The sequence below is a fragment of the Pan paniscus genome, chromosome X (assembly GCF_029289425.2).
Source record: "Pan paniscus chromosome X, NHGRI_mPanPan1-v2.0_pri, whole genome shotgun sequence".
Classification (NCBI taxonomy): domain Eukaryota; kingdom Metazoa; phylum Chordata; class Mammalia; order Primates; family Hominidae; genus Pan; species Pan paniscus.
In genome coordinates this window covers 72006881-72034488 of record NC_073272.2, presented here as the reverse complement: position 1 = coordinate 72034488, position 27608 = coordinate 72006881, and the positions used below count along the sequence as shown (strand labels likewise).

The 27608-nt window shown below is 44.4% G+C and overlaps 1 protein-coding gene across 8 annotated transcripts in view; it reads left to right on the top strand.

The window, feature by feature from the left end:
- HDAC8 (histone deacetylase 8) overlaps positions 1 to 27608 on the top strand; it is a 245871-nt gene that overhangs the window by 213973 nt on the left and 4290 nt on the right. For all 8 annotated transcript variants that reach the window (XR_001337671.4, XM_055106675.2, XM_008969141.4 and 5 more), the window contains one exon: positions 9579 to 9684. Coding sequence is in view for 7 of the 8 variants with exons in the window: in XM_055106675.2 (XP_054962650.1) it covers positions 9579 to 9684 (106 nt within the window). In the remaining variant the exon portion in view is untranslated. The remainder of the gene's footprint in view (positions 1 to 9578; positions 9685 to 27608) is intronic.

The following is a 27608-nucleotide window of genomic DNA, read 5'->3' as shown; positions in this document are numbered from 1 at the left end:
TAAATAATAATAATTATTATAATAATTAGTGCTCCATTAAGATAACATTTCCCAGGTTTACCTGATTATTTTGCTTAATAAACTTTTTTATACCAATAGGTAAAATACCGTTAAAATATCTGAAAAATAAAACCATTTCCATGCCCTCTTCATTCACTCAAACAATTCTTGGCACGACCATGCACTGGTGTATAAGCCTCACCACCAAGCAGTTCTTAAGTGCCAACTCTGTGTTCAGAGGTAAAATGAGTACCACAGGTAGGATACAGATGTAGTCTAGACAGGACACCAGGTTTCTATTCCAGCAACTAAGAATTCACTTTTTTTCCATCTCCATCTTCACCTCCACATGTAGCATCTTATCTTCAATAGCCCCTATCTCCCTGACCTTTTGGTTGTGCTCTGGACACTCCCAATCCCCCATCCTCCTGCCTGCTCACAAGTGCTTTTGATGTGCTGCTTCCTGCCAGTTCAATTCAACAACTAATGGAGTTATTATTTTTGTTTGTCTGTGTTGTAAAGCCATGGCAATAAAATCTACTCCCAATAATATCACTGCAATTTTATGTCCTTAAAATGTACCATAAATGCCATATGTATTCACTGAATTTCCTGTAAACAGAAATGTTTTTCTGGGAAAAAAGAGGGCTTTTTTGTTTCCATCATGGTTGAGCCTAAGTTCTTTGATGGAGTAATTGGTGATATAGGAAAGATTGAGAAGCATCATTCAAGACCATGTTATGGTTCAAAGTGCTGGTGCCGTGTTATTCTGGTTATGATGAGTTCTTTTCAAACAGTGATTCAGGACAAGAAATGCTCTTCCTGACCAGAACCCACATTACCATCACAGGCATGACTTCCCCAACTAAAAACAGTAAAGCCTCAGGGGTCTGCAAGAGAGATTGGCATTGACCTTGGGCTTGCCCTGATAGAAGCAAGTATAATTTTTAGGAAAAAGTAGACTGTGAGTTAACAATAAAAAATGTGAGAGCTGCTTGGATTTTTATAGAAAGGGATTTGGACAGAAGCTCTTTCTTTCTTCTTCTTTTTTTTTTTTTTTTTTTTTTAACGGAGTCTCGCTCTGTCACCCAGATTGGAATGCAGTGGTGCAATCTCGGCTCACTGCAACCTCCGCCTCCTGGGTTCAAGAGATTCTCCTGCCTCAGCCTCCCTAGGAGCTGGGATTACAGGTGTGTGGCACCACACCTGGCTAATTTTTGTATTTTTAGTAGAGACGGGGTTTCACCACTTTGGGCAGGCTGGTCTTGAACTCCTGACCTCGTGATCTGCCCGCCTCACCCTCCTAAAGTGATGGGATTACAAGTGTGAGCCACCACGCCCAGACTTTTTTTTTTTTTTTTTGAGACAGGGTCCCACTGTGTCACCCTGGCTGGAGTGCAGTGGTGCAATCTTGACTCACTGCAACCTCTGCCTCCTGGGTTCAAGGATTCTCATGCCTCAGCCTCCCAAGTAGCTGGAACTACAGGCATGCACCACCATGCCCAGTTAATTTTTGTATTTTTAGTAGAGATGGGAGTTCACCATGTTGGCCAGGCTGGTCTCGAACTCCTGGCCTCATGAGATCCACCTGCCTCAGCCTCCCAAAGTGCTAGGATTACAGGAGAGAGCCACCACGCTCAGCCTCATCACAGTATCTCTTTCCCATCCACTCCATCCCCACAGCAATCACTCTGGTTCAAGCCTTTTTTGTCCCCCACCTTGTACTATTGCAGGTGCCTCTACATCAGTCACCCAGCTTTGCATTTGCTGCTGTCAGTTCCCATAAGGCACAGCTCCAGTCCTGACCCTGCCTCATTGCCTGTCACATCATGTCCTGTCTCCTCAACATGGGAATCAAGGCTTCCTGTGCTCTCTTTTTCCAACATTAGCCCACTAACAGCGCTTGCTCTTCCCCAAACTTGTCCTGCATTCTCTTGCATCCTCTAACTATCCCCCGACACACACTCCATGCCTGCCTGTCTAGAATCACCCCATCCTTCAAGAACCTAATTCGCCCTACTGGATGTGAATCTGTTCAGAATCCCAATCATTTTATTTCATTCATTCAACAAACATGAATTGGGTGCCTTTTATTTTCCAGGCCTTATGTTAGGAGCTGTGGATAATATAAAGATTAAAAAAAAAAAAACAGTATTCTTCCCTTGTGGATCTCTGTCTAATGGGCCAGAAATAAAGACATAACTAACTCGAAATACCTATTATGCTGCCCCTAACTCCCATCCTATAGATTCTTTTCCCTCAGCCCATAAATATACTTAATATCCTCCCATCTTAAAACACCCACCTACCCCAGCCCTACCCCCGTATCAAACTCCTGAAAAAAAAGAAAAAAAAAAAACAGTATACAGCAGGGGTCCCCAACCCCCCTGGGGCCACGGGGCTGGTGGCCTGTTAGGAACCGGGACACACAGCAAGAGGTGAGCAGCAGGCAAGTGAGCACTACCATCTGAGCTCCACCTCCTGTCAGATCAGGGGCAGCATTAGATTCTCATAGGAGTGTGAACCCTATTGTGAACTGCATGTGCAAGGGATCTAGGTTGCGCACTCCTTATGAAAATCTAACTAATGCCTAATGATCTGAGGTGGGACAGTTTCATCCTGAAACCATCCCCACCTCCCTGGTCCGTGGAAAAATTATCTTCCACAAAACCGGTTCCTGATGCCAAAAAGGTTGGGGACTGCTGGTATACACTAGTCTCCTTCTTAACCGCCCTTTTCTTAGTTTCAGTTACCTGCTGTGTCAACTGTGGTCCAAAAATATTAAATGGAAAATTCCAGAAATAAACAATTCTCAAGTTTTAAATTGCATGCTGTTCCGAATAGCATGATAAAATCTCACACTGTCCTGCTCCCTCCCACCCAGGATGTGAATCATCCCTTTGTCCAGAGTATCCATGCCATCTATGCTACCCGCCATTAGTCACTTAGTAGCTGTCTTGATTATCAGACCAACTGTCACAGTATCACAGTGCTTGTGTTCAAATTACCCTTATTTTGCTTAATAATGGCCCCACAGCACAAGAGTAGTGATGCAGGCAGTTCGGATATGCCAAAGAGAAACCATAAAGTACTTCCTTTAGTGAAAAGGTGAAAGTTCTTAACTTAAGGAAGGAAAAAAATCATATGCTGAGGTTATAAGATCTACAATAAGAACAAATCTATCCATGAAATCCTGAAGAGCCGGGCATGGTGGCTCACACCTGTAATCCCAGCAATTTGGGAGGCTGAGGCGAGCGGATCACTTAAGGTCAGGAGTTGGAGACCAGGCGAGACCAGCCTGGCCAACATGGTGAAACCCTATCTCTACTGAAAATACAAAAAAATTAGCCAGACGTGGTGGTGCGCGCCTATAATCCCAGCTACTCGGGAGGCTGAGGCAGGAGAATCACCTGAACCTGGGTGGTGGAGGTTGCAGTGATCCGAGATCATGCCACCGCACTCCAGCCTGGGCAAAAGAGCCAGACTCCGTCTAAAAAAAAAAAGAAAGAAAGAAAAGAAATCTGTGCTCTGTGCTAGGTTTGCTTTCGCGCCTCAAACTGCAAAAGTTACAGCCACAGTAAAGGATAAATGCCTAGTTAAGAAGGAAAAGGCATTAAATCTGTGGGTGGAAGACAACAGAAACCTGTTCTGATTGACAGCAATCAGGCTCGGTACTATCTGCAGTTTTAGGCACCCGCTGGGAGTCTTAGAATCTATCCCACGGGAATAAGGTGGGGACTACTGTATTCCCGTCATCACTCTCATCTCTGCCTCCTCACTCCCATCAGGCCTCTGCCCACCCTCCACTGACTTTGCTGCAGCAAAGGTCTCTTTCCAATGGACAAATCAGAAGACACCTTTCAGCCTCCCTCTTTTTTACCCTCTCAGCAAGATTTCAAATTGTCGCCAGAACTGTTTCCACTCCTGTGCCCACCTCTGAAGTATTGCTGTTCCCCATGATTTTTCCTTGCCTCTCCCCTCTTCTTACTCTGTAGTAAGCTCCCCCCACCCCCAGCAACCATGGCAATCTTGTCCAATTCCTTGATTTTATGTTGCTGGTAACTCCTAAATCTATGACATGCATTGTGTCGTAGGCCCAACCTCTCTCCTAAACTAAGAGACCACTCTGTCATCAGCATCCTGACCCTCAACATGCTCCTAACTGAACTCCCCTCTCACACACGTACACCCTACCACCGAACCTTCTCCTCTGCTTGTATCCTTCATCCCGTTCATGCTCCTCCCACACAGCCAGAAATCCTTGCCATTCCCCTCTTCCTTATTCCCCACATGCAATTTACTGTTTAACCCTATTGATGCTATCTTTGAAGTTTTTCTATCATTCTATTCCTTCCACCCTCTCCTGGTTCAAGCCCTATTACCATTCCACAGGGCTACAGCAGCAGCCTTCTAACTGGTGTCCCTACTTGCATTCCTCTCCTCAAATTCCGATACTTTCTCCACGCTGTAGCCTCTGAGCCCTCTAAAATGCACAGCTGATCTCTTCATTCCCTCATTTAAAAGCTTGCAGAAGGCTGGGCATGGTGGCTCGTGCCTCTAATCCCAGCACTCTGGGAGGCCAAGGCAGGCAGATTACCTGAGGTCAGGCGTTCAATCAAGACTATCCTGGCCAACATGGTGAAACCCCGTCTCTACTAAAAATACAAAAATTAGCTGGGCATGGTGGTGTGCTCCTGTAGTCCCAGTTACTCAGGTGGCTGAGGCAGGAGAATCACTTGAACCCAGGAGGGGAGGTGGAAGCTGCAGTGAGTCGAGATCACGACACTGAACTCCAGCCTGGGCGACAGAGTGAGACTCCATCCCAAAAAAAAAAAAAAGCTTGCAGTATCTCCCACAAGCTTCCACTCACTTATCCCACAAATATCTACCACCTACTAGGTGCACACACTGTTTTGGAAACTGGCAATGCAGCAGGGAACAAAACAATGTCCTGCCTTCACGGACCTTCTAGTCGGGGATAAAGCCAAATGCCTTAGCAGGACCCATCATGAAATGCATGTCTGCCTCCCTAGCCTTGTGTCCTTCTTCTCCTTGTCCCGTGCCCCCTAGTCATATCTAATTCACTTCAATACCTGAAATGTGCCCCTTATGTTTCATACTCTCTGCCTCCCTCCCATCCTCTATACCCCCTTTGCAGACTCTACTCCACAGTCACTTTTTCTGGGTAGTGTGTAGGCTACCATAGCTAGTGCTGATCTTCAGAATGACGTGAGTTCAAATCTCTGCTCCACACATACCAGCTGCATGACTTCTGTCAAGTTATCCTACTGTCCTGTGCTTCAGATCCTCAGCTTCAAATGGAAACAATAATAGTACCTACTGCATGGGTTGGTTGTGAGAATTAAGTTAGTCAATCTATTAAAAATGCTTAGACACTTTAGGTGCCTGACACATAATAAGCTTGTAATACGTGTAGTATTGTTAATATTATACCACTCATCACACTGCTCTATAATAATCCCTCCTATGAAACGTGTCTTATTGTCTTTGTACCCCAATGACTAACCTAGCTGGGCACATAGTAGATACTTACTAAATGTTGAAGCAAGGATAAAAGGATTTGTGGATTCAGGTTCGTTGCTTGGTTTCCTCTAACCAAACATGATTATGGAGGAATAACAGCAACCTTAGGGCTTCTTCTGAATATCTTTTTGACCAACTATCTAATTGTACGCCGCTTCCACTGTGTGAGTAAGACCTGGAGAGACATGAACAAGAAAAGAGCATTGAGGTGGGCTGAACTGAACTCAAGCTTGGGCTGATCTGAACTCAAGCTGAGCTATTTACATTTCTTTCTTCATTGACTCTAGGGTTGAGAAGGGACCAACTACCCTAGAATAGCCACTACCTTTCACTTCCATCCCTCTGCCCCATCTCATACTTTCCATTTGCCCCCTTTTCAGTACCATGTTCCCCCTCAAAAGTGCATAAACTGAAGCCCAGAAAGCAAAAGAAGTGCTGAGGGGGAAAGGGGAAGGGGTGGAGAGAGGTTAGCACCTCCCTCTTTCCTTCAGTGAGATCAAAGCCAGCATTTTCCCTTGAAGGTCAGCTGGCCTCTTTCATCCCCTGCTCCACCTGTCTGGGAATGGGATTGCTGCTTGCCCATTTCCTTTCCGCTTCGGGGCTGGAGGGGCCTCAAGCTATTTCTAGTTCTAGCCAAATCCCTCCACTCCAACATCTCTTTTGCCTTACGTGATCATATTTCCTTTCCACCTCGCCAGTAAGTAACAAGCGGCAGGACCATAGGGCAGAAAACTATGAGAGAAGTCAGTTTCTCCACAGGCTAGTCAGTTTCTCCTAGGCTAAGCTAATGGCTTAAGCAAGCGGGGAGGGACACTGAGGCTGCTGGGCTTGGTCTGGCAGGAAGAACAGACTCATCTTTCTACATCTCGGCCCTAAGCGCTTCACCTGACATCCTTCAGGGTGTGGATGAGGCTTGGTTAGGCAAGGGCCTCTTGCCCCAGGAGAAGGGAATTCACATTTATTGAAGTCCTAGTATGTGCTGGGCCCCGTGCTAGGCCCTTTTATAGATATTATCTCATTGGCTCCTAACAGCCCAACCAGGTCAGCATTTGTCATCGTCAGGTGGAAATGATGAAACAGAGATTAAAAAGCTTACCTGATGACAGGTACACTAAAATCTCAGAATTCACCACTATATAATTCATCCATGTAACCAAAAACTACTTGTACCCCCAAAAGCTATTGACATTTAAATTTTTTTTTTAAATGAAGCTTACCTGAGACACACAAGCTAAATCCAGGCACCAAAATCTAGCTCCCCCAACTCTAAAGCCAGTGCTCTTTCCACTTCATCATGCTGCCTCAAGAGTCTAGAAAAACTGTTAATGCTATGAATTGATTCTTTGAATTATTTCACACAATTAGCTATATGGCTAGCTAAACCCTTGGTGAGTTAATTTAATTCAACATACATTTAAGGGAAACCTGTGATGACTTGAGTTGGACACTGCAGGGTATGCAAACAGAACATGACATAAGTTTCTACCTTTGCAGGCCAGCCAGCTGCCATGTAGAACTGGCTCACAACACAAGGACTTTCTTAAACAATCTGAGTCCCCTAACCTAAGAACAGTGCAAATAAGCAGGACCTGGTAATAACATTTGATTGGCAAAGGTGGGGAGAACTTGAGGAACCCAGACTTTGCTATTATTACCAGCAGCCAGCCTGCTTCAGCAAAGAATGGGTTATGTATGACTGTGCCTACCATGTGGCTCAGTTAGTTAAAGCCAGGTGCTAATGAAACCAGGACAAGAGGCTTAATCCCAGTAGAATTGAGTTCTGTCACATAGCAGCCAGTCCTGGTCCCAGCTGACCATCTTGCAACCATATGCTCTTGGTCAAAGAGGGAGCTAAAGTAGGAGAGTGAGGGTAAGTGCATAATAAGCACACATAAGTGAGGACGTGTTGTTCCAAACACTCAGCCCTAATCAAGCAGCTCATGACGTGTCACTGACAGAGAATCAGCAGTGTCATCTTCGCACCTGGAGGCAGAACATTCCCTCCTCCTATACCTCAGCTAGGTACCCTGCACCTGATTTTTATAGCACGTTGATGCCAGGGCTTCAGGTCTCCAAGAGGAGCTTCTTCATTGCGGCTGCCTTTCTTCTGTTGCGCTATCTAAGCCTGTCTTTCCATACCCATGAAATGAGTGTACCACTTGACACACTCTGGGGAAGAGGCTGCCTAAGGAGAGAGTGTCACACCTGTTTAAAACCTTCTCTTCCATAGCCAAGCCCACAAGTTCCTCAAACTTGGACTGAGAGGCCCTCCTTAGCTAAAAATACAAGCCTCTCAAGTTTCTTCAACCATGATACAGGGGAAAGGGGGTAATGGTTCTGGATGTGTCCCCCAGGTAACCTCTCTTGTCTGTTCCACATATGGGTTTGGTAAAGCCAATCTCTACTCAAAGCCTTTTCTATCTCTAGAACTCGGGGCTTCAGGTATCAGAGAGTAATAACTCCAGCAGGAAGGACCTAAGCCCCTCTCTCTTTCTAGATCAGTCCATACACACATATACACACACAAAGGGCATTATAAACATTGGCACAGTCTTGGCCATTTTTCTTTTAATTAAATGTGTAGAGTTTTCTGTCATGGATATGCAAAACCATCTCGCAATCAAGTTACTTCCATGGAATCTACAAAGACACTGTTAGAATCCCTAGAGATTGTTCCACAACATCTCCCACGGTGCCAGATGTACATTCAGACTCTTAACAAGGATAATTTGGTGACAATGGCAATAACTCTGGATTATTTTTAAGAAGCTCTTTGAATGGCATCAAAGTCATGACGTATGTCAAGATCCTTTTTTCATGCCCTCTGTACCATTTTGTTTTCATGGAATTTGAATTTCCCTGGTTTACTTACCACCTAACAATATCACTATTGAAAGCACTTAATGTTAAGGACCATATGCTCTCCCTCTGGAGAGTGTGCACAAATACTATTTCTGTTAAAAACTAAACAGAAATAGTAGCTTTGCATATTTCCCATTCAAAGACTTATCCCAATTGAATGATTCCCTTTGTCGTGGAGTGTTTTTCCCCAAGTCAGCCCTACCAGAGAAGCTGAATCAGATATTGTGACTTCCCAGTGGTCACAAGGAGTCATCTACCAAGCTAGAAATAGAATCCACAAACATTTATTTTGATTCTTTGAATTAAAAAACAAATAAACTCTACTATAGAGAAAGAAAAATTAAAGTAGAGAAACTAGACTTCTTTGCCATTCCTGGGCCAGGGAATTCAAGGCAACCAAAACTAACAAGCAGCTGCCATGGTCTGTGGGGACCAAGGAAATGAATAAGACACAGGTGCTGCCTGCCTTCAGGGAGCTGACAGTCCAGTGTGGGGCGATTGGGTCACTGTTGAAAAATCTCTACCCAATGCAGAATATGCCTGTGAACACCTAGAGGACCCCAGAGGAGGTCTCATCCATCTTTATAGTCCCTCTGCAACAAGCACAATGACCTGCATGTGATGTGCAGGCAAGCACTGTGTATTTAAGGGCCCTGAAAGAAGTACCAACAGAATGCTCTTGGGGTTGGTGGAGAAGGAGGGACAGCTTTGTGAAGGAGGTGACATTTGAGCTGTGCCTGGAAGGATGGGGAGGTTTTTCACAGGCAGTGGGGACTGGGGGAGGGCCTTTGCAGTCCCCAGGAAAGAGCAATGGCAAAGATCCTAAGGAAAGAGAAAGCACGGTGTGATTTGGAAGAGCACCAAGCAGTCTAGTGTGGCCAGAGGACAAGGAAGCAGTAAGAGCTGAAGTTGGAGAGAAAAGTTGAGACCTAAGCAGAGAGACCGTTGGACAGCAAGCGAAATAATTTCACAGGGGAATATCATTGAAGGTCTGAGCAAGGGGAGTAGTGATACCACCAAGGCAGGGCTTCCTGCTGCATCATCCTGTTCTGCCCAAGGAGGCCTCCCTTGCCTTGTTGGTAGTATGAGTTTCTTTTGATTGTTTGTATGTGGTTGGTTTGGAGGTTTTATGTGGCTTAATTTGTTTTTTGGCCTTTCCCTTTTCCTTACAGTTTTTCACAGCATATGGTCCTGATTATGTGCTGGAAATCACGCCAAGCTGCCGGCCAGACCGCAATGAGCCCCACCGAATCCAACAAATCCTCAACTACATCAAAGGTGAGCACCGCCCCTCGAGGCCTGCCCTCCTTGTTCCACCCAGTTTGTGGTGGCCCATCAGTGGGGGCTTCCTTAAATACCATTTGCCTTTTGGTAGCTAATCATTTCACTGACTTGGAAGGGAAACCTCTTCTTGGCCTGACAGCTTGTAGCTGGAATTCTCCACTGGCCACTCTGGTTGGGATTGTCATTTGGCTGGCTAATGTCACCTCAGAAGGACAAAGGGTTCAGCTTTTGGCACTGCCAGGGGAAAATCAGCTCTAAAGTGTTCCCTGAGACCCTTTTTCTTTCAAAAGGCCAATAGTAAAGCACTCTTTAAGATGAGAAAAGTTGGCCGGGCACCGTGGCTTACGCCTGTCATCCCAGCACTTTGGGTGGCTGAGGCGGGAGGATTGCTTGAGCCCAGGAGTTCAAAACCAACCTGAGCAACACAGCGAGATTCCATCTCTACAAAAAATTTAAAAATTAGCCAGGCATAGTGGCATATGCCTGTGGTCCCAAATACTTGAGAGGCTGAGGCAGGAGGATCCCTTGAGCCCAAGAGGTTGAGGCTGCAGTGAGCCATGCCCACACCACTGCATTCCAGCCTGAGCGAGACCCTGTCCCAAAAAAAAAAAAGAGGAAAATTCAAGTCAATTCAGACTTAGCAGGGGTGGGGAGGGGGCTCACAGACATTCTCTTCCAGTATGTATGAGTCCTTGATCCAGTAGAGCCTTGAAAGAATGTGGAACTACAATGAGTAGTCAGGGATTCTGATGCCCTGGGAGTGGGTTCCCTGGACTCAGCCAGAGTGCTGCAGATGGGCTGCTGGCCTAGCCTCCTTCCCTTCCCCAAGGCTGGCCTGGAATCATTCTGGCCTCGGGGTAGAGGGGAAGTGGCAGCCATCAGGGCATTTCCCTCCTGATCCCACTGTCCACTGGCTGTTTGGGGTCACTGTCCTCAGCATTCTAGTAGCGCCCCCTCTGAACTCCAGCTGCTTCTTCACAACTCACTTTATCCACCATTCGCATTACGTATTTTTGGCACCCATTTTCCTGTTTAATTAAATGTACATATACATATGTGTATTTTTTAGATCCTAATTATTTGCCAGAGTTAAGAGGCCAAGGGTATCTTTTTGCCTAACCTGGACAGGGAAATTCTCATGTTTATTCATAAAATGACCAAGATAGCACCAGTTCTCCTACCTTTGAGTCCCTCGCTGGAATATAATCCAACACAAAAAGGAGGCCTGTTCTATGCTGGAGTTAGTCTGAGGAAACACTACACTCGGAGAGTCTTTGCTGTGAGTTACATTAATGCCCCTATCCACTAGCAGAGCCCAGTAAATGACAGCAGCAAAGTCTTCATGTCCTGAGCTCATTTAGCCAGAGAAAAGTTTTTAAGCTAAGAAGTCATAGACTCTCAAGGTTATTCTCACAGCATTGCTGATTGTCCCCTCTGAGGCGTCCCTTAGCCCTCAGCCTTCTCGCGACCCTGTAGTTTCAAGCTAACTCCCTCTCACCTCTCAGTGGCTACTGACCCCACAAGTCCTTGCTTCCTAACAAAATCCTCCTCCCTTATCCAACTTTTAAGGCCTTCAAAATCCTTCCACTCCTGGCCCTTCTCCAGTTCTTCTCATGGTGTTGCAGCCTTGATGAACACTAGCCATCCAGCCCGTTTTCCCTGCTCCCCTCAAACCTGGTACGCATGTCCTATGTTCCTCAGAACTGATCCTGGACCGGCTTCTCTTACCCTTCTTCCTTCAACTCTGCCATTTTCCCCCATCCAGGCTCTAAATCCTGGTAGAGCACAGACAAAGCAATAGAAACAGGGAAACCAAGCAAGCCTTGCAGCTACTCGCTCACACCTCCATATGTGCAGATATGTGTATGCCCTTGCTTCCCTGTACACATACCCAGGGACATAGCTCCAGAGAGTGGTGGCATCTTGCTATTGAGGAAATGGAAATGACAAGTGAGAGAAGACATAAGGAAGGTAATGCAAAGGGAAGAGAACGAGGAAAGGTAAGAACCCTAAAAGAGCAGAAAATCAAAAAGAGATTTGAGATAAAAGGCTAGGATGAGGTTTGGTGAAAAAAATAACAGATCTCAAAGGACATGAAAATTACATGGAAGTCAAGCTTTTTAAAGATCCTAACAGGTTAAAGCAATATTCTGATTGTAACCCAATGAAATCAAACTGGAGGAAAACATATGGACCAGGAATTGGGTCCTACAAAAGCAACTACATGCATGCAAACTGGGGCAACATGGCTTAGCAGCATTTTGCTAAAAGAGAATTAGGGATTTGAGTCAACTCAGAGCTCAGTATGAGTCACCAGGGCAAGGTGGCCTCCAGAGATGCTAATGAAGTATCGACCTCATTTTAAAGGGCTCTAGACAAATAGGAGCATGTTCCTGGAGGTCAGTCAGGCTGGGGAGAGGACTGGAGCCCAGGCTCCAAAAGGTCTGGTTGGAGGTGCTGGGACCTTTCGGAGAAGACTCGGGGATGTGGTCTCTACTTCATATATCTGTCACAGTGCAAAGGGCATAGACAGGGTCTATGTGGCCACAAGGCATAGAGCTGGACCCATGGATGGATATTTTAAAAAGGCAGATTTTCATTCAATAGAAGGAAGACATTTTCTAACAATTAGAACTATCCAAAGTGGAACAGACTGCCTAGAAAGGCATGAGGTCTCTGTCACTGGAGATATACAAATAGAAGCTAGACAATCCCTAGGCTGTCATATTGTAGAAGGGCCCCTGCCTTGGGGGAGGGTGATTGGACTAAATTGCTGTTAAGGCTCCTTCCAACCCTAAGATTCTAGGACGCTGTATATTACAATGAGAAAATAGAAAAAGAAAGAATATGGTGAGAGTGCAGGGGTTGGCAGATGAGTCACAGTTGTTGGGTGTGGGGAGGTGATGCCGTGTATAGGAAAGAATTGAGGCAGAGAAGAAGAGAAACTACATAGCTAAGAGTGGGTGAGGAGGAGCCAGAGAGGGTAGACAGCAAGTGGAGTGGCTACAGAATACTAGGAATGTTCAGACTTTCCATTTAGCCATCCCTTTCATATTGACAAAGTCTTGTTTTCTAGCCATGCAAATTTAGCAGAACACACAAGCTCAGAACCAAAGAGAAATTCAGCTAAACCTTTAAGAAACAAGGCTAGAAAGAAGTCCAAATGTTGCTAAAAATGGCCAGGCTAACCTGCTATACTGATACTGTGCCCCTCCAGCATGGTGACGCATGCTGCCATCAGATAGTGCGTTGCCATGACAATGGTCAGCGTGGAAAGGCTGCTGAATTTTCTGAATTCTGAAAAATTTTCCTGAACCTGTCTACAAGACTGTTATTTGTTCTTGCTTATAAAAACCTCAGTGAAGCTGGTCATTTCTCTCTGTACCTCCCCTCCACCTCCCCTCACCCCATGAAAAACAAAGAGTAGGATGTGACACAGATTGCTTTGGAGAGGTAAGATGGCAATGAGGGAATGAATGGATTCAGCTCCACTCTATGTGTGGGAGTTCAGCCAGCATATCTGGTTGAATTTGTTCAGCCTTTAAGCTTGGGCTTTTTCTCTTTCTTGCCACATCCCTTAGAGGCACAAAAGATGAGACTGTAGCCTATTGGAAACCAAACCTGAGAAGATTCATCTTACAGAGATGTGTTCCGCATGCTACAGGATGACTGAAGGGACAGGCAAATTTAGACCTCAACTTATCCCATCTTTACTGCCCATTAGTCTTTCTGAGAGGAAAAAGACCCACAAAACCATGGAGAGTCCATTCAAGCTCTTAGCTTCACACAGAGAAAAGCTCCTCTCGTGCCAATGAGCTATCTTGAAGGCATGTGTCGTTGTTCATAAGAAAGTACAGGTTAGAGAGCAGATGGCTTAGTCCAGCTCATGACTACTATTGTAAAATCATCCTTGCACCATCTTCATTTGCTTAAAGCTGGTTGCCTTTCCTCTGGTGAATGTACTCCAGAGGAACTGGCTCACGGTGAACCTTCCAGAGTTGGAATAATGCTGATATGATTAATCCCCAGGGAGGGCTAGCTCCTCAAGCCTGGCTAGCTCTGCATGGGGAAATGCAGACAGAGGTAGGAGGCTTTCTGGTCTCTGGTACTGATGACATTCGAATCAAGTGGAGGTCCCTAGGAGACTCAGAGCTCCACATTGCAGCCCAGGCCCAATCCTCTTGGGGAGCAGGAGTGGGGGAGTTGTGCATTTGTGAGAATGTGTTACAGTTGTAACTGGAGGTTTCAACACTTGCTCTGTGTTCCCAGAACTATTCCCCAGGTTTGACTGGGAGAGAAAAAGAAACAAACAAGGTCAGGAAGTAAGGAGGAGGAGGAGGGAAGGGGGAGGCAGAAGACACAAGGGAAGAAAAAGGCCTTGCATGCATCTGCCCTTTCTTCCCCTTACTGAAGGAGCCTTAGGATGGCAACCTAACAAACTGATACGGGTGTGGACAGAAACAACACAGATGAAATAATAAGAAGAATAGCTACTATTTATCTTACAGATAAGGAAACTGAGGCTCAGGGAGGATAGGTGACTTGGCCAAGATCGCCTTTATTCATTCAGCAGGTGGTAATTACTGAGCACCTACTGTGTGCCACACACTGTGCTAATAAGCAGTGGAGTGGACATTGGAACACAGGCCTGGAGTGGAGCTTCAGAGTCAGGCTGTTTGACCTTTATTTCCCTCCTCTCCTTGGCAGCATTGCTCTGTCAAATCTGCTCATCATCCCGTCTGCTCTTTCCAATCGCCCCTAGTAAACCCTCCTACCTCACACTACATGCCCAGCTCCTTCCATGTGGCTAATCCTAAACACTAAACTCCCTGGAAATGGGAAGAAGACAGCCTTGGGCAACCTTTGAAATTCTGGCCCCCGACATAGGCTTTGTAGCCCTCCCTAGGCCCCGCCCCCTCCCCCACCATAGTGTAATCTGAAGCTTCTAGCTCCCTTTCCCTAGTAGAGAAGGAAAAGAAATGGACAGAAGGTAGGAGAAGCCAGCTCACCCAGCTCCTGCTGCCTGAAATGTGCTGTAGCCACCAGACCCAGTCTGCCATTTGCAGTTCCACAGCCCCAATTTGAGACCCTTTGCACATCTACTGGTAATATTCTTAGGAGAACCATTGTGCTGCGTATAAGCAGCACTTCCTCTGGCAGCCTGACATCCGGGATTGGCATCCTTCTAGGGGCTAGCAATTGGAGCTCAGGTTTGCGCATATTCAAGGCCTGCTGGAGCCCCAGGCTTGAAGCAGTGCTCCTGCATGGTGGGACTCTATACCATGGAAACTTGGCTTCCTTCCACACTGTCTCTTTCTTCTTGAGAAGCCATGAGGATAAGTTGAAAGGTAGGGTTGGTCCCAAGGATAAACTGACCATTTGCTTTAGGGCTTCTTGGAAGGACTTCAGAGTAGGGTTTTGGAGGATACCTGAGCCAATTTGCATGACTTCAGGTGAAAATCTCTGTGATGTCCATCCTTTATCTCTCTTTCCTGTCCCCTGCTGGCTCTTTATTCCTTTTCATCTCCCTGTGGTCCTTTCCAGGAGCCTACTGCCAGCTTGGGCTTCCTCATCAAGCAAGTTCCTCTCTTTCTTGTTTCACTAAAGAGTATAAGAGATGGAAAGGCTTCTTGTCATCGTTGTTATTGTTGTTGTTAAACAGAAAAATAAGTTACAAAAATGTCATACTGAAAATTTTAAAAATTCTGGGCCGGGCGCCATGGCTCGAGCTTGTAATCCAGCACTTTGGGAGACTGAGGCAGGTGGATTGCTTGAGCCGAGGAGTTCAAGACCAGCCTGGACAACATGGTGAAACCCCATCTCTACAAAAAAAATACAAAAATTAGCCAGATGTGGTTGTATATACCTGTAGTACCAGCTACATTGGAAGCTGAGGTGGGAGGATTGCTTAGCCCCAGGGAGGTTAAGGCTGCAGTGAGCTGTGACTGTGCCACTGCACTCCAGCCTAGGTGACAGAGCCAGACCCTATCTACAAAAAAAAATTTTTTTTAATCCTAAAATAAAAATGGAGACTGCTCCCCAAAGTTACAGTAACTTAGACAGCAACTTTTAAGAAACCATGAAAACCCTTGGCATATTACTCATGAAGACTTGGAATTTCTACCTAAATCTGTGAAGTGGGAACTACTGATATTGACAGGGTACAGCACAACACCCTGTGCTGGGTACTTCACATACATGATCTCTTTTAACCTCACAATTTCCTTATGAGGTAGGAGACTGGCACCCGAAGACATTGTGTAACATGCCCTAATCACGCAAGAAGTAAGTGGTAAACTCAAGATTTGAACCCAGACCTGGTGGCCCTCTTCTCCGTGGCAGCATTGCCCTGTGACACCTACTCAGCATCCATCCCCTCTGCTTTTTTCTAGTCGCTAGTAAACCTTTCCCCTAGTAAACCCTTTCCCCCTGCTCAGGTTCCCAAAGTGAGCTTCAGAAGCAGTTTAATTTTAAGAGATATGATTGTGTCTCCACTTTAAAGCCCAGCTCAAGCAATCAACACATATATTTTTGAACCCCACCCCCCTCATGTTGGTGCCATTGGGAGATATACGAGGTGTTTAAGACATGATCCCTCCTCCTGATAAATAGTTGAGAAATCTAGGTTAGGGAGGATTTGAATAGATCAGAGTAGGGATGCACTTGTAAGTGAGGGAGATTCAGAAGGGTGGGGATGGAGGGCCGATTGCAGGCTCCCTTGAATTTCAGGCTGACTAGTTCATATCCACAGTAAAGTGGAAGTCATTCTAGGTTCTGAAATTAGAGCACCACATGATACAGTGATATTTGGGATGGATGGTGATGGTAGTGCAAGACTGAGACTGCAAGGTCCTGGACTAGAATAGTGGTGGTAAAATAGAAGAAATGACTGAGAGCTGTTATGAAGAGAGTATCATCACCAGCACTGGGAGGTAGGCCATTTATAGAGGATCGGGGAGAAAGGAAGAAGTAAAGGTGACTCTGAGATTTCCAGCCTGGATACTGACTGAAATGGGAAGCTCTTGGGGGAGGGGACATAGCTTTACTGAAACATATACTTGATGTGTTCTCTTTTGATGTACTGAATTTGAAGTGTCTTATGAATTCCATACAGTGTATCTACATGAAAAAATTTGTTGCAGCCAGTTAAAAAGCAAATTTTAAAAGATAATTTGATGACATGAGAATATGCTCATGATTACAATGTTAAGTGAAATGAACAGGATACAAAGTGGCTTACTACCATATAGTCTCAATTTTGTAACTATATTTAGTGTGTGTTTTGGGAGAGGGGATATGCACAGAAAAACACAAGAATTAAGTGCTAACAGTAGTCATCTTTGATGATACTTTACCAAAGTAATATACCTTAACAGTAGTTATCTAGAATTAGAATTATAGATGATTTTTATTTTTTTATGCTGTTTCTGTATTTTTCAAAATTTCTACCATGAACGTGTAGTCAGGAAAAAAAAAAGTAATACATGCTGGCAGGGGCAGAGGGCACTACCCTATTACCTCCAGGTGGGGAGTAAAAGTCTAGGTTCCCTACTCAGCCACCATTGACACCCTGGGGAGAAGAAGGGCACCTCAGTATTGCTGGATGGAGTAGAATTCAGGCTCTCCAATAGACCTCCACTGATACCACTCTGGCCAAAAATGGGAGCGGCACCTTTTTATTGCTCCCCGTTTGGCCTCTACTGACATAGCAGTGGGTGGGCCTCCTTGCCATTAAGCAAAGATGGAAAGTCCTGACTTTCTACTCTGCCTTCTTTGACACCACCCTGGTGGAATGGAAGGGAAGCCTAACAGTAACCATTTAGTGTTAATATGTGCCAGGCACTATTCTGGGCACTGGCAATACAGAAGTAAATAGAATAGATAAGCCAGGCACAGTGATGTGGGCTGATAGTTCCAAATACTTAGGAAGCTGAGGAAGGAGGATCGCTTGAGCCCAGGAGTTTGAGACCAGCCTGGACAACATAGTGAGACCCTGTCTCTTAAAATAATAAAGGAAATAGGTCAAATAAAGTCCTTGCCCATCATGGAGATTACATTCTAGTGTGGAAGATAGACAATAAACAACTAAATAAAAATTTAATGTTGTTTACTGATAAATTCTGAGGGATGCTATTCAGTAAAGGCCTCTCTGAGGAGGTGACATTTGGGAACAGAGATTAATGAAATGAGGGAAGGAGATTTACAAAATTTGAGTTCGGCCGGGCATGGTAGCTCACGCCTGTAATCCCAGCATTTTGAGAGGCCGAGACAGGCAGATCACTTGAGCCCAGGAGTTGGAGACCAGCCTGGGCAACATGGCAAAACCCTGTCTCTACCAAAAAAAAAGTAAAACTGAGCTGGGTGTGATGACATATACCTGTAGTCCCAACTACTTGGGAGGCTGAGATGTGAGGATCAATTGAGCCCAGGAGGTCAAGGCTGCAGTGAGCCATGATTGCACCACTGCACTCCAGCTTGGGCAATAGAGTGAGACCCTGTCTTAAAAAAAAAAATGGTAGTGAAGTACATTCTAGATGAAGAGACAAGCAATATCAAAGACCCCAAGAGAAATGGATTTAGTATGTTCAATATAGATATATGTTTCAATGTGTATTAAAAAGAAATATAATTATCAGATCAAACTCTTTGGTTTCAAAGATATTACTTAGGATGAGGCTGGGGTTTTTTTATGTCTATATAAGAAAAGTCCACATAGGCGGTATGTGAATATGGCCAAACTCTTGACAGTATAGAACTTTAGGAAGCAGATCAGTCTCTATGTATATAATATTATTAGCCCCATTTAATAGATGTAGGAACTGAGGCCTAGGGGAGTTAATTAGCCTGTACAAAGTCACACAGCAGGTAAGTGCGGAAGATAGGATTCCAACTGAGACGCTGAGGATCATACTCAAAGCTTAGAAGAGGAAATAAGGAATTTTCCTTCTGCCTGGCAGAGCTGCTGATTGTTGCATAAACAAACCAATAATATTCAAAGAGTAGTTGGAGGCCTCTAATACGTTTAATTAAGCATTTTTTTCTTGTGTGCCCGAAGTACATGCCCAAAGCGATTGTATTGCTCATTTCCCTCCAGCTTCTAGTTCTAAAATGATCAAGGGGTAGAAGGAAGGTTGGAAATTATTAGGAAAAATAAGGTAAACCACTCAGGGTTTTGGAATGCCTAACTGTTGACAACTTTGTCAGTCTACCTGGAGGCTCTTTAACCAACTGAGATTCAGGTGCTGTCTTGAGCACAGCCACCAAATCCAGCAGTGCTAAGGGTCATTTTCTGCCAGGGTAAGTGGGCCTAGCCTCCTTGGCCTTGCCACTGAGGGGCAGCTGCTGCAGGATTCTCACCACAGAGTTCCAGAGGAGGGTCTGCAGACCTCCCATCCCATGGTTTTCTGCTGTACCTGGACAGGGACTTCCCCAAGCCATGGTCGGGTCATGAAGGAGCTCACAGTCTTTTGAGAAAGGAAAGTATCTTTACAGGCTCCTGGTTTGCCAACATTCTTCTGCCTCTTTGCAGCTCCAAGCACATTTTGGAGGGAGATTTCACAAAGATTTCTAAATTGAGTTAGAATTTCAAGTCTATTGTGACATGCAAATTAGTCCTGCTTGCCCATTGGCAGCAATGCAGCTGAAGTGCCTAGAGACGGGCCATAAAATGAAAACATCAAAGTGATTAAATGTGCCCGAAGAGCATAATTGAGTGCATGAATAAGAGAAAATAAAACAAATTGATTTTCTCCAGTGCCAGAAAAACAGAATAATTGAAAACAAAATAATAGACTTTGAAGTAATCAAAGTGAGGAATGCACCATAGTGACATAGAAACAGCCAGTTGTGGGAGAGATTTATTGTGTTTCTGTTATCATTTTTACAACTTTAATTTCATTAGCTAATAAATACAAATCAATTGAAAAATCAGTCAACCAGAGAGACGGCAGTCCCAAGCCAAGATTTTTATTCACATCTCTAAAACAGGCTGAGGTGGTGATTCTTAATCTACTTTCATAGGTGCACATTTCTGCCATGAGCTGGAAAACAAGTTCTGGGAGGTCTGTCTGCTTTGGAGGTGGTGATGTTCTGTTCTGACAGTCACTTTCCACATATAGACTTACAGATTCAACTTTCAAAAGGGTCACTTTTATACCCCGCCAAGATTTCTGACAGAGAACTACCCAAGTACAAGCATCTTGGTTTACATAGATGACATTTTCATGGCACTGACCAGCAACTGTGGTCTTACACAAGGTCATCCTGGATTCATTTGGTGATAGTGGTGGTGGTGGCAGCTATGGCAGCAACAATAGCAGGAGCACCTGCTGCTCTCACAATACTGCTGAGCATCTATGGCTCACTGCTTCCAACCCCCACCCTCATCCCCTGACACATACGTGCACACTAGTGACACTGAAATCTAATCTAAAACCAGGAAGGCCAGTCAAGAGTATACCACTCTTTTGGCTTCCAGCCTGGTGACCATGATCCTGGGGAAGATCACAGGAGGGGAGCTGGGCCAGAGGAGACTTCTCATGTTCACTGTGGCAATAAGGAACTGGGGACACCAAGCCATGCTGGGCTCACATGCTGAATGATCACAGAGCAATCATGAGACCACCACAGAACCATTTTTATGGCTCCTCCAAGAAAACAATCCCTCTACCCCACTCTTCAGCTGTTCACGGTTGGGCTTAGTGACCTTCCCTTCAGGATCCACAGTGATAGCTGATGTGACTTGAATTGTGGGTTTTCCTTTCACAGGCCCTTGAGCTCTCTGGCAGCTGTTGGCACTTCTAGATGTTTGTGGCACACCCTACCTTCAGGGCTCCACAGTTAGCGACTGTTTCTTTGGCTCCAGTAAAGGTCTTTGGGACCATTGGGACTGTAAACCAGGGTGTGCAGAAGGAGTTGGCAGTGCTGAGACTGGCACTACTTGTTGGCTCAGTCAGGATGGCATAGTTAATAGATTGTGCCTGCCAGGCAATTTGTCCTGGAGAATTTATCTTCCAGGAAGCACCTAGAAGCTGAAGGGAGCCTCTCTGACCTTCTGGTGGCGTCCAAGGCCTAATCATGATATGCCTTGAGGTGAATAGGGGATATTAGCATTTAGGTTTTTTGTGCAAGAGAGCGAGACTTGGTCTCCAGTTCAAGTCAAAAATCCCAGCTTCCATTTCCCACTGGTGTTTGGGTGGGGCAAAATAGAGCAAATAGCTTTCAAACTCTAAAGCATTATACAGATGTAAGGCTGTATTATTCCTCCTACCACTGCTATTCCCATTATCCTGGATTTCCCAGCCCAGAATTTTTGTCTGAGAAAAAGAAATGTGGAGAAGGCACATTGACCAAAGAACCTCGGAGCTCTGTCTCCAAAACGGCTGGGAGGCATTGCCCAGCCCAGCAGATAGACAACTGCCGGGGCCCAGCTCCACAAGCTGGCTGGCAGGCAAGCAGCCCACTCCTGTGATGTCACCTCTACAGTTACTTGCGCCCATCCTTCCACATGAAGCCAGCAGATTTAGGCACAGGAGGGGAGAAAAAATGAATCATAGGCTATTTTAGAAATTGCTTCGGTTCTGTTTGAGACTGCAGTAGTGCCTTGAGAACTAAGACGAGAGCACCCTAACCATCAGGGTAATATCCTCTAAGTGCTGGTGTCCTGTAAATGTCAGAAGCCTGGTGGGATTAATCCACAACCTCAGGTTCTAATTCAGGTCAGAGGCAGACAAGTGGTGATTGGCAGTTTTACTTAATTGTCAATTAAAGGCTCTCTGATGACAGGAGGGATCGACATTCCAAGGCAAGCAATGCAGTTGACAATTAAGAGCTAAAAACTAAACCAGCCATCCATATCATCACATGCCCAAGGCTTCATAGGAACCCTTGGTACTGCAATTGTTCCCAGGTAGAAAATGAGGTCCTTGAACCTGGCCATGATGGGGCAGCAGCTGGAAATCTTGCTCTAGCCCTGGATCCCACAAGATCCCCTGCTCCCTGACAATCTCTCAGAGGCTCCCCATGGCCTCTCAGATAAGGCCCTGGCCTTGATATGGCCTCTGGCCACCTCTCCAGCTGCATTGCTCCCCTCCCTGAACTTCATCCTGTATCCTGACCTCAAAAACTTTGCAGTTGGCTTTATACATCCTGCTCTGTTCCTGCTGCCTGGAACATTCTTCCCTCCTTTGCCCTTCAATAAACCACCTACTCTGTGAAGCCTCTTATGCCCTCTTTTTCTGCCCACAGCACTCTGTACATACCAGAATTGTATCACCTTGCTGCTGTGGACTATAATGTGTTTGCCTCCATATATGTCTTCCTCACGAGGCCAAGAACTCCTTCACGGCAAGAACTGTCTTGATCCCCTCTGTGACCCCAGCACCCAGCACAGGGCCTAGGCCATTGTAGACATCAGCAAAGGCTTAGGCAATAAATGGACAGAAAAATGGACCAGATTGGGCTGAGGGAGCTGGATAGCTGGATGAGAGCGGGGGTGCATACCATCTAAGATTCTCAGATACCAGAGCCTGCCAGCAGTAGGACAGCCTGGACACCGGCTGGCCAAGGGCAATCCCTACAATGATTTTTCTCAAGATGTGCCTCATGTTCCTCTATATGAGAGACAATCTGAGGTGACACAAAGACATTTTTAATTTTAATAGTCATATTTATTTTAACGTATGCTTTAAAATGTAATAAGCAAGTTGTCTATTATTATTATTATTGCTGCTTGTGATAGATGAAGCCAAAATAGGTATTAAAGTTTTTTTCTTATTTTTTAAAATTTCTTTTTAAAAATTAATAGAGACAGGGACTCCCTATTTTCCCCAGGCTGGTCTCGAACTCCTGGGCTCAAGGGATCCTCATGCCTCAGACTCCCAAAGTGCTGGGATTACAGGCGTGAGCCACTGGGCTTGGCCTGAAGGTTTAAAAGTGAGTTAATACCCCAAAAAATAAAAAAATAAAAAAATTATATATATATATAAATATATATAAAAATATATATATAAATATATATAAATATATATATTAATATATATAAATATATAAATATAAATATATATATAAATATATATATATATCAAGGTGACTATTAATACAGCTGTTAAGTAGATATAAAAACATTCCTAAAAGAGGTACTCATATGACAGAAGTTTTGGAAACATTTTTCAACAGTCCTAAATTCACTTCTCTGTTCCTTTGTGGTGCCACCCAACCTCCAAGGGTTCCTGAGATCACACCAGCATCCCTCCAAAGTGCTGTGATGCTGATTGCGTTCAGAACTTATGTATCCTAGCCTGGTTCTCCTTTTGTTAGCATGTGTTTGCTCACCTTACCCACATTTATAAGGTCCTTAAGAGCAATGACCAAGCTTTAAGCCTCTGGGAATTTAATGGGAAAGTGCTTGATCAACTGCCCTGTAGTCTACAGATGTCTTTTCCTTCAGTGAATAGGTACTGAGCACCTACTAGGTGTCAGGCACTACTGAGGGTGCTAACAGTAGAGTAATGACCAAGACAGCAGACAAGGTCCCTGCCCTCATAGAGCTGGTGAGAGGAAGCCAACAGCGAGCAAATAAAGAAACAAACACACAAGATGTTTTCTGTGCACTAAGTGGATTGAAGAAAATAAAACAGAATCATGTGACAGAAAAGGAGTGACTGAGGGGGTGGCTCCTTAGCTTGGGTGGTCCTAAGGTCTCTCAGAAGTGACTTTGGGGTTGAGACCCGTCGACTCAAGGTGACAAAGGTTATGAGAAGAGTTGGAAATGGGGATAGCCAGGACAGAGCATTCCAGGAAGAAGGAAGAGCAAGTTCAAAGACAGGAGAAGCCCTAAGAGGGAAAAATGATTTCTGTGCTCAAGCCACACAAAGAAGACTCAAGTGAGCAAGGAGGGTGGTGGTAGGAGACAGGAGGCAAGGGACCGGCCCCTGCAGGTGAGTAACTTAGATTTTATTGTGATTGGAGGCTGTTAGAGGGATTTGAGCATAGGAGTGATGTGGTCTGTCCTAAGTATTAACAAAATACTCTGGCTGCTAAATAGAGAACAGGGTTGTAGGAGACAAGGAAGGAAGCAAGGAGACCAGTCTTGAGGCTATTAGAATCATCCACATAAAGGGTAAGAATAGTTTGGGGTACAGTTACAGCAGTGAAGGATGGAAAAAAAGAGGTAGATTTGGAATCTATTTTGGAGGTAGAATCCACAGGACTTGCTAATAGATTGAAAAGGAAGGTTGTAAACAAAGGAGGAGTAAGGATGACCCCTAGTCAACGTCATGAAGGAAAAAAAAAGCACAAGAGGACTGTTCTATGTCTGCTCTGTCCAATATAGTCTCACCACTAGCCACATGTGGCTAAGTTCATTAAAATTAAACAAAATATAAAATTCTGTTCCTCACTTGCACTAGACATATTTCAAGTGCTCAATAGCCACATGTGACTAGTGGCTACCATATTGAGCAGCATAGCTGTAGGATGGTCACATCATCCAAGAAAGTTCTATTGGACCGCACTGCTCCACATTAAAAAGATTAAGAGAATAAAAAGACAAACCATAGACTGGGAGAAATATTTGCAAAATTCATATCCAGTAAAGGAGTTCAATCCAAAATATACAAAGAACTCTTAAAACTCAACAATAAGAAAACACTCAATTTTTAAATGGGCAAAAGAGGCTGAGTGCAGTAGCTCATTCCTATAATCTCAGCACTTTGGGAGGCCAAGGTGGGCAGATCGATTGAGTCCAGGAGTTTGAGAACAGCCTGGGCAACATGGTGAAACCCTGTCTCCACAAAAAATTTAAAAATTAGCCAGACATGGTAGCATGTGCCTGTAGTCCCAGCTGCTCAGGAGGCTGAGGTGGGAGGATCACTTGAGCCCAAGAAGTCAAGACTGAAGTGAGCTGTGATCACACTACTACATTCCAGCCTGGGCAATAGAGCGAGACCCTGTCTCAAAAAAAAAAAAATTAAATAAAAAAATTAAAATGGGCAAAAGCGAGCCCATTTTGGGGGTGTGGTGGCTCCTGCCTGTAATCCCAGAACTTTGGGAGGCCTAGGAGGGAGGATTGCTTGAGGCCAGGAGTTCAAAACCAGCTTGGGCAGCATAGCAAGACCCCATCTCTACAAAAAATTTAAAAATATTTTAAAAAAATAAAAATGGACAAAAGATATTAATAGGCACCTCACCAAAGAAGATATACAGACAGCAAGTAAGTGCAGATGCTCCTCTGCCTATTGCAGTGGGGTTATGTCCCAATAAATCCATTGTAAGTTGAAAATATAAGTGGAAAGTATGTTTTCAACTTACATTATCTTCAACTTATGAGGGATTATCTAGATGTCACCCCATCTCAAGTTGAGGAGTGTACTGAATGCATTATTACTTTTGTACCATCATAAAGTTGAAACATCTTAAGTCAGAGACTATATGTGAAAAGATGCCCAATATCATGGTCACTAAGGAATTGCAAATTAAAATGAGATACCATTACATATCTATTAGAATGGCTAAAATCCAAGACAGTGACAACACCAAATGCTGTTAAGGATGTAGAACTACAGGAACTCTCATTCATTGCTGGTAGGAATGCAATGTGGTACAGTCACTTGGGAAGACATTTTGGTAGTTTCTTACACAAATAAACATATTCTTACCACATGATCTAGCAATCACACTCCTTAGTAATTACCCAAATGAATTAAAAACTCATGTCCACACGAAAACCTGCACATGAATGTTTGGGGGTCTTTTTTGTTGTTTGTTTGGGTTGTTGTTGTTGTTGTTGTTTTTAATTTTTTTTTTTTTAGAGACAGTGTTTCACTCTGTCACCCAGGCCAGAGTGCAGTGGCACAATCATAGCTCACTGCAGCCTTGACCTCCTGGGTTCAAGCAATCCTCTTGCTCCAGCCTCTTGAGTAGCTTGGACTACAGGGGTGTGCCATCACACTCAGCTAATTTTTTTATTTTGTAGAGACAGTTTCTCACTATTTTGCCCAGGCTAGTCTTGAACTCCTGGCCTCAAGTGATCCTCCCGCCTCAGCCTCCCAAAACACTGGGATTACAGGCATGAGCCACTGTGCCCAGCCCTGCACAAAAATGTTTATAGCAGCTTTATTCAGAATTGCCAAAACTTGGAAGCAACCAAGATGTCTTGCAATAGGTGAATGGATAAACCCGTTGTACATCCAGACAATGGACTATTATTCAGCACTAAGAAAAAATGAGCTATCAAACCACAAAAAGACATGGAGGAAACTTAAATGCATCTTGAAAGAAGCCAGTCCAAAAAGGTTACATACTGTTTGATTCTAACCATATGACTGTAAAAAGATGATGGTTGCCGGGCTTCAGTGAAAGGAAGGGAGGGATGAGTCCATGGAACACAGGTGATTTTGAGGGCAGTGAAACTATTCCTGCATGATACTCTAATGGTGGATACATAACATTATATACTTTTCAAAACTCATAGAACTGTGCAAGACCAAAAGCGAATCTTAACGTAAACAGTGGACTTAAGTTAATGATAATGTATCAGTATCCATTCACTAACTATAATAAATGTATCACACTAATGCAAGATGTTAATAATAGGGGAAACTGCCTGTAGGGGAAGGGGAAGGAAATATATGAGAGCTCTCTGTACTTTCTCTTCAGTTTTTCTATAAACTTAAAACTGTTCTAAAAGTAAAATATATTAATTTAAAAAAGAAAGACTAAAGAGATTGTTCATCAACACCTAACAAAATACCTGGCACAGAGTAGACATGCCATAAATGTTTATTGAATAAATTGATAAACAAATGAGTCAACCAGTGGTTCAGTAGAACCCAGGCCCCCTGAGTCCCAGTTCAGTACTCCTTGTACATCAGAGCTAGAGTAACAGTATAGTTTATTGCCCAAACCAGGATATTTGAGAGTGAAATGGGGTGCCTTAGGTATAAATCAAGACTGTTTCAGAGATAACCAGAAATCACAAACTGGCAGTCCACAAGCTACATCTCGCCTCCAAAATTGTTTTGTTTGGCCACTCATCTTAATGCCTCATATGATATTCTTTTAAAATGTCAGTCATTTGCCCAAATTTAACACAGTGGAAACTGCATAAAAATGTGAAATTTGGACTTCTCTTGGAAAATGGAAGGACTCGGTCCCATGGGGCCGACAGGACTGCACAGTGGTGAGTGGCTGGAGCTGAGCAGCAGCTGCCCACTTTTGCCAGCAGGTACCTTCCTCTTTGCCACAAGCCCCACCAGTCCCTTTTGTATCTCTTACTCTAGGCCAAGTGTGAGTTTCCATTTACACTGTCTTGGTTTTGTTTTCTTCTGTGGCAGAGTTAAGAAAAAAGGAAAATATTTCTTACACTTATGTCATGATTCAAAGTAAGAAAATGAAAAAAGGATCAAGAGGGCCCCTTGTGTCTTGCCCCCAGCCTGCTTTACAAACAGTATATTCTTGGCCTCTCTAGGCAGTTGAGTCTGCCCGCTGTGGTCTGAACTTCTTGTCTCCCTAGGCCCCAGCCTGTGCTAGCCTTTAGAATTTTCTCAGGCTGCCACCCACTGCTGGAAAAGCTAGATGTGAGGGGAAAACAATGGGCATTATTTAAGCTTGCATTTTTATTGTTACCCCAATTCAACATTGCTCATCATCAACTTCTTGGTGAAAATTATTTCTGTTGTTTTTCTTAATTGCCTCCAAATTTAACTGGAGAGTGAGGCAGAGCAGCAGAGGAGTACAGCACCTACCTTTCCTCCCTGCGAACATGTCTTGTTGGAATGCTTTGACATGGAATTTTGTTCATCCTTGCATTCAGTCATTCCCCTAGCTCTGGCTATACTTACAGATGGAAGGACTCTCACTTCACACCAGTGTCCCCTGTAGGTTGTCCTCAGCTGAGGCAACAACACAAGCGAAGGTGT